Here is a 7273-nt window from a genome sequence, read left to right as displayed (position 1 = left end):
GAGACAGGAGGCATTCCTGCCTTTTGTTCTGGTGATTTCCCCGGTCCCTTCTGCTCTGCAGGGGACAGCCTGCAGGCTGTGATGAGAATGCGCCTGCGAGCAGCCCGCCAGTGTCTTTACCACTCTCTTCACATTGTCACCTCTGATCAAAGTTTGATGTCATTGTCCAGTGTAGCTTGTGTAAACTTAACTCTTTTTTTAAGATTTTATTGATTTATTTGACAGAGACACAGCCAGCGAGAGAGGGAACACAGGCAGGGGGAGTGGGAGAGGAAGAAGCAGGCTCCCAGCAGAGAAGCCTGATGTGGGGCTCGATCCCAGAACGCCCGGATCACGCCCTGAGCCGAAGGCAGACGCTTAACAACTGCACCACCCAGGCGCCCTTAAACTTAACTTTCAATTTTGAAATGGCTTCAGATTCATGGGAAGTCAGAAAAAATAGTACACAGGGAATAATGATGAGCAAATTGTGTACTCTCCTATTTATAGAGACAGAACACAGTGAAGAAGGGCCGTGTTCCTTCACCTTGTTTTTCCTCGTGGCAGTATCCTGCTCACCGGTCATGGCCGGGACACGGACATTCCTGCGATCCACGGACCCCATTCAGATCTCATCAGTTTCACGTATTTGCCCATGTACCAGTGTGTGTACGTGCACACATGCGCCCCTGTGCATATCACACATGCACTCGTGTATCACACGCGTGCACCAGTACACGTGCATCACACATGTGCACCTGTGTGATGCATGTGTACTGGTGCACACGTGTGATACACGAATGCACACGTGTGATATGCACAGGGGCGCATACTTGTGCACACGTGTGACCCATGCACATGTGTGATACAGTGCACCAGTGCACACGTGTGATACACGAATGCACACGTGTGATATGCACAGGGGCGCATACTTGTGCACACGTGTGACCCATGCACATGTGTGATACAGTGCACCAGTGCACACGTGTGATACACGAATGCACACGTGTGATATGCACAGGGGCGCATACTTGTGCACACGTGTGACCCATGCACATGTGTGATACAGTGCACCAGTGCACACGTGTGATACACGAATGCACACGTGTGATATGCACAGGGGCGCATACTTGTGCACACGTGTGACCCATGCACATGTGTGATACAGTGCACCAGTGCACACGTGTGATACACGAATGCACACGTGTGATATGCACAGGGGCGCATACTTGTGCACACGTGTGACCCATGCACATGTGTGATACAGTGCACCAGTGCACGCATGGGATACACAGGTGCACCTGTGTATCACATGCGTGCACTGGTGCACTGTATCACACATGTGCATGTGTCACACGTGTGCACAAGTATGCGCCCCTGTGCATATCACACGTGTGCATTCGTGTATCACACGTGTGCACCAGTACACATGCATCACACAGGTGCACATGTGTATCACATGTGTGCATGTGTGTATCCTGTGCATTTTGTCACATGTGTAGGCTTGTGTAACCTCCACCACAGTCAAGATCCAGAATCACTCCGTCACCACAGAACTTATGTTAATTGCGGTTAATCGTACACCGTGGACTATTTGGGCAGCGTCCTACTGATGTGTTTTGCGTGCCTGTGGGTGAGGTCCTTGTCCTTCTGAGCCTGATTCTTGCTGTCTTTGAGATGGGCTGCTGCCTCTAGCGGGGTCAGCTTCCTAGGAATCTGAGTCATGGATCCCGAACAGAGCGGGTGTTGCCAGGACTGCGAGGACAGGAGGAAGGACGGTGTGTGCGGATCACTGGCTGAGCTCCCGTGCTTTGGTTCCTTCTCAGAGTGCCCACTGAGGAAGTGGTCACCCTGCACAGACCAGGGCTGGACGGGACAGGGAGGGTATGCTCTGCCGCTGTGACCACAGACCGTGGCTAGGACCCTCTCTGCAGGCCAGGATCTGATGCTTTCCTGAGAAAATTATATGGGAGCCCTGGTGCTTTTCTTATTTTTCAAGCAGTTTTTGCAGAAAAGTGAGCAGAAAATAGAAGGAACTCCCATGTCCTTGCCCCACCTGGCCCCTGTGGTTAGTATCCCGTGGTGCAGAGCCGACGTGGCTCCCAGAGGCTGTGCGCACCGCTGGGTGGACAGAGGGTGGTGTCGGGGAGCCCCGGTGGCAGAGTCCCACGGGATGGCCTCATGGGATCACCAGTGACGGCCCCTCTCTCGTTCCATTATTAGTGACTTGTGTTCTCTCGTTTCTTAGTGAGCCTGACTAGAGGTTTAATCAATTTTATTGATTTCTGCTCTGATTCTGTTATTTATTTTTTTCTGCTTACTTTGGATTTAATTTGGTCTTCTCCAGATTCCTTACATTACTGAGGTTCGATCTGTGCTCTCGAATGGGTGTGGTCGCTGCTGTAAGTTTCCCCATAAGCACTGCTTTCACGGCATCCCACATGTTGTGATAAGTTTTATTTTCATTTTCATTTATCTCTCAGTTTCTCTTGAGACTTTTTCTTTGGCCTGTTTGTTATTTGGAAGTATGCTGGTTAATCTTCAAATACTTAGGGATTATTAAGCTGTCTTTCTGCTCCTGACTTCCAGTTTCCTTTCCACTCTTCTGAGAGCAGACGTTGTGTGATTTGTGGCCCAGGACGGCCGTGCTGGCGCGTCCTCCCGGCACAGACCCGCTGTTCTCTGCAGCTGGATGGGGCGTTCACAGGCAGCCGCTGGAGCCGGGGGTTGGGGCGCTGCTCATCTCCCAGTTGCTGTTTAGAGTTCTTACCATTCACCTTAAATAAAACTGGGAAAAACTATCAAGTGAGCATTTTTTAATGCACCACCCTAAGACGTTTTTCTTCTCAGAGAAGCAGGGATGCTTGGCTGAGTCTTAGCGCATGGTCAGGGCCTGCCCTGCCCCAGCCTGGGCTCTGGGTGCCGCCCCCAGGGCCCCACCCCCACCTCCTGCCCTCGGCTCAGCACGTGGGGCCTGGGGCCGGAGGTCAAAACAAGCCCAGTGTCGGGTTCCGCGAGGGCAGAGTGGAGTTCAGTGGGTGTCAGATTCTGTGCAGAGGCTGAGCTGGAAAACCCGCATTTCCTGCCTGCCCTGCGGTGGAGGGTGTGGCCCCGTCCCCCCGGGTGTCGGTGTCTGTGGCTGGGTTGTTTGTGAGGGAGCTGGCGTGTCACCACAGGGCAGGGGCACGCCCAAACCCTCCGCTGCACGAGGACAGATGGGAACTTCTGAGCCGCACACGTGTTGGTTAACCGCGGGGGTGGGGGCGTCCTTTCAGTGCTGGGCATTGCTTGTGTTGCCTCCTGCCATCCTCTCCCAAGTCTCCGGAATACGGTGGCCACAGGCCTTAGCTGACAGCATCTGCCCCTTGGTTAGGAAGTGCTCGCCCTCGAGAGGAAGCGCGGTAGCCACGGGGTCTGCTGCTGCGGACGTGTTCGTCCTCTTCGGGGAAAAACAGGAAACGGACCGCGGGTCGTCCGCCGTGGGGGTCCGTCTCAGCCCAGACACATTCTGTCACTTCTCAGAGCCCATCGAAAATTAAGTAGTGATGTGTCCCCGGAACGGCCATGGCCAGTGTTAAAACTCACCAAGAGAGAGTTGGAGCCCAGCGCACTTGGGAACGCAGCTGGAAACATGAGCCTCACAGGAGCCCGTTCTGTGACAAGCCCGTACTCTGTTCTCCGATCTTGAGCTCTCGCCCTGCTTTTGGGTTTGGAGGGCGGGCTGTCAGTTGCCCCGAGCCTCCACATCCTCTCCATGGCAGAAGGACGGCAGTGCCTGCCCCGTGTGATGCTTCAGGAAGCCCAGAGCCTGGCCTGGCTCAGTGAAAGGGAGCTGCGGGAAGCCAGCTCGCCAGGGACGCTGCTGGCAATGTGGGTGTGTGTCTGCCGCACCTGCAGAGCCGGCTGGCGCTGAGGCCCCCTCTCGCGGGCTGGGCGGGTGCAGTGGGTGATGCTGCCTCCTGGAGCCTGCTGTCGGCACAGCTGTCAGATGAGGGGCCCTTCCAGGGCACAAGCTCCCTGGTCTCTGTGGGAAGGGCCTGTTGCTTCCCTTGGGAAGCTGGCTGCTCCCGGCAAGCGTGTCCCTCCGTAAGCACCCCTGCCGCGTGCGGCAGGAACCGCGCAGAGCCCTTTGCGCATAGTGGGTCTGTGCTCTGGATGCTGGGTGTTGCCCAGGGTCATGCAGGTGTGATGCTGGTCTGGTCCTACCATCAAGGACATATTGCTGTGCCCTCCCTGAGGCCACTGGTCCTACAGGTGAGGGAACGGCCAGAAAGGGCAGCGCCTGGCCTTGCCCGCTGCAGGAAAGGGGTGGGCTCCCTGGGGCCTCAGTGCCCGTCTCCCGCATACACATCAGGTCTCCCGTGTCAGAGTTGTGGGCAAGCCAGAGGCCCTGGGAGGCTGGCCTCAAGCAGAGCGCTGTGCAGGTGTCCAGAAGCCACAGGAAAACCAGTACAGTGGCTGCCACATTCGGAGGAGTGAAATCAGGAGGCCCCTGGGGGCGCCTCTGAGTGGTCCTGCCCACACTCCCCTGGCCTGTCCGTCTGTCCGTCCGTCCGGAGCCCTGGATTCTTCCAGGACAAGGCAGCCTTCAGGGGACTCTCCCCAAGCTGCAGAGTCTAGAAGTTTTAGTTGGAAAGGACCTTGGAGACGGTCCAGTTCAGCCTCCTTTTCTAATTAAAAAGAGTGTTAATTTTGAGGCTCCTGGGAGGCTCAGTCGGTGGAGTGTCTGACTCTTGATCTCAGCTCAGGTCTTGATCTCGGGGTCGTGAGTTCAAGCCCCGCATTGGGCTCCATGCTGGGCTGAGCCTACTTAAAAAGAGAGTTAGTCTTCCCGCTGTAGTGTGTTCTCATATAAACGTGCCAGTGCGTCACACCTGCCGCTGTTGGATGTTCTTCAGGGAGCAGGCTCCTCTTCTTTGAAGCCCCTCTCTGCCCCCCCAACCCCTGACCCCTGATGGTAACCTGGTTGGGTCCTCCAGCTGATGTGACGTTTGCGCCGAGGCAGACGCCGACGCAGGCAGAAACACAGCACTGGTCGTGTTCTCGAAATTTCAGCCGTCTCTGCTCCCCTCTCCTTAGAAGCATCCATGAGCATTAACTTCCTGCCTGGGGCGCAGGACTGAGACCCCCTGGCTGGCATCCAGGCCTCACACACACAGAAGCACTGAGACCGTGGGGCAGAGTTGCCCACGCCTGCATGAGGGCTCAGGTGTCGGATGAAGGGACACCGCCTAAAGCAAGCAAGCAGACGTGTACCTTTTCTTGTGCTGTTTGACCTCTTTCTTCTGAAACAGCGGTCTGGGGGAGCCATGCCCTCTCCTGGTCCCTGGGACCTGAGGGGGGGTGGGGGAAGCACTGTGATGCCACGTGGGGTCAGGCTTCACGTGGGTGAGCAGAGAGGATGGGAGCGCTCCCCTGCGTGTGGCCGTCCCCTGGTGACCCTCTGTTCTCGTGCCTTTCAGGGCAAAGTCCACCTGGAGCTGAGGCTGAGTGAGGTCATCACCGACACGGGCGTCGTCTGCCACAAGCTGGCCACGCGGTAAGACACAGACGGCTGGTCTTCCCGGGAGTAGTAACCCTGAGCGCAGGGAGTGGGGCGGTGGTTGTGTTTCAGACACGCGAATCATAATTCCCAGAGTCGGTGATTCCGCACGACGACACGGTTTCTAGAGGTTCTGGCACATTCTTCTTCATATCGTCATTAAAGCCCAGGTTCACCCCAGAGGTAGCACAGTTGGCTTTTGCAGGTAGCCACGTCAGGGAGACGTTTAGACAGACATGCTGTCTGGGCCCGGGCGATACGTATGAGGGAACTGTGTGGTGGTGTGTGCGAGGCCGGTCGGCAGACCTACGGCCTGCACTCAGACCACCCACCCGAATCCAGAGCTCCTTGTACCTGTCACACTCGGTGAGTGTGAACGTCTGTGCACACGTCTGAACGTGGTCTCCATACCGTGTGGCGCAGTCTCAACATTTAGGGTCACGGATCCCATAGATCTTCTGGAGGAGGCTGAGGACTGTCAGACGCCTGGACACATGCACAAGCTCGCACATGGGTGCAGGGTCCTTGCCCTCTGACCCCAGCGAGGCCTCAGGGTGCGCACACCCCACTGGACCCCGTTCTCTCGCTGCCTGCCCTGTGGGCCCCACATGTGTCTTTACCAACAATACTTGTAGCTGTTGGGGACCCTGTGGGCGGCTGTCTGGTGCACACTGGTCCCTCCCGCTCTGGCCTGCTGTTTGGAGAATCGGGTCGTTCCTGAGTGAAGGGCGGTCAGGAGGGACTCCTGAGAAGAGGAGCGAAGGTGTGCAGGAACAAGTCCTCTGGCATTTAGGGACCCATGAGAGAGACCAGACGCTCCAGCTTTCTTCATCTTCGGAGAGACGCTTTCCCAAATTCATCTCTTCACCGTCTCTGGCAAGCAGGGCTTCAGTGGATCCGGTGATGCCCTTTTCTTGGGCTCAGACTCCAAGCTCCGCTGTAGGTTGTGCTCCCTCTGTCCCGTCGCAGAGCCAGGGGGAGGGGGCGTGCAAGGAGTGTCCGCCACTGTCCGCCACCCCCGGAGGGCCCTGCCCCGCTGCCCACAGTGCTGTTGGAAGTCATTGTCTGTTGGCTGAAGATGGCCTCGGCCTGTTCAGGCTGCGGGGCTGTGGCAGGAGGACACGTGTAGGAACGTGCATAGGACGCGGTAGAGCATGGGTGCTGCGTAGGACACAGGGAGCTTTGTCCTTCGTTCCCTCAGTGCTCCCATTCTTCTCAAAATAGTTGCTGCGCTCTCAGACCCTGTAGCAGTGAGGAGGGGTTGCCCGTGTTCTTGTTTATTTATAGGTCTGTCCCTTGTTCCAGAACAACCTCAGGCTTTTGAAAGGCAGCCTTACGTGGAATAAGGAGTGTGCTTTAGCGGTGGGGAGACAGAGTGGGCCAGGCTGGGCAGAGAACTAAGGCGGGTGTATGCAGGAGAGGGGGGCCAGGATCCCTGTCCTGAGAGCCACCCCGTCCAGCCACAGATCTGCATGATGGAGGGCGGATGTGAACCATTTGTCCGGGAGTAGCAGTGGTCCTGATGAGAGGACCACAAGTGTGGTGCCCAGAGCAAGAGACTGATAGATCACAGCTACCCACCCTGGCATCCCCACCTATCCCCACCTGTCTCCACCTGCCCCCAGAGCCCCCACCGTCCCTGCCGTCCCCACCCACCCCCAGAGTCCCCGCCGTTCACACTGTCCCCACCCACCTCCAGAGTCCCTGCCGTTCACACTGTCCCCACCCACCTCCAGAGTCCCTGCCGTTCAC

The 7273-nt window shown here is 56.9% G+C and overlaps 1 protein-coding gene across 5 annotated transcripts in view; it reads left to right on the top strand.

Annotated features, from left to right (window-relative positions):
• RASA3 (RAS p21 protein activator 3) overlaps positions 1-7273 on the top strand; it is a 107928-nt gene that overhangs the window by 64390 nt on the left and 36265 nt on the right. For all 5 annotated transcript variants that reach the window (XM_040624974.1, XM_040624967.1, XM_040624985.1 and 2 more), the window contains one exon: positions 5442-5518. In XM_040624974.1, the coding sequence (XP_040480908.1) occupies positions 5442-5518 (77 nt within the window). The remainder of the gene's footprint in view (positions 1-5441; positions 5519-7273) is intronic.

The sequence above is a fragment of the Ursus maritimus genome, unplaced genomic scaffold (genome assembly GCF_017311325.1).
Source record: "Ursus maritimus isolate PB19 unplaced genomic scaffold, ASM1731132v1 scaffold_10, whole genome shotgun sequence".
Classification (NCBI taxonomy): Eukaryota; Metazoa; Chordata; class Mammalia; order Carnivora; family Ursidae; genus Ursus; species Ursus maritimus.
Note: the sequence above shows the minus strand (reverse complement) of the source record. Positions and strands in the feature narration are given on the sequence as shown.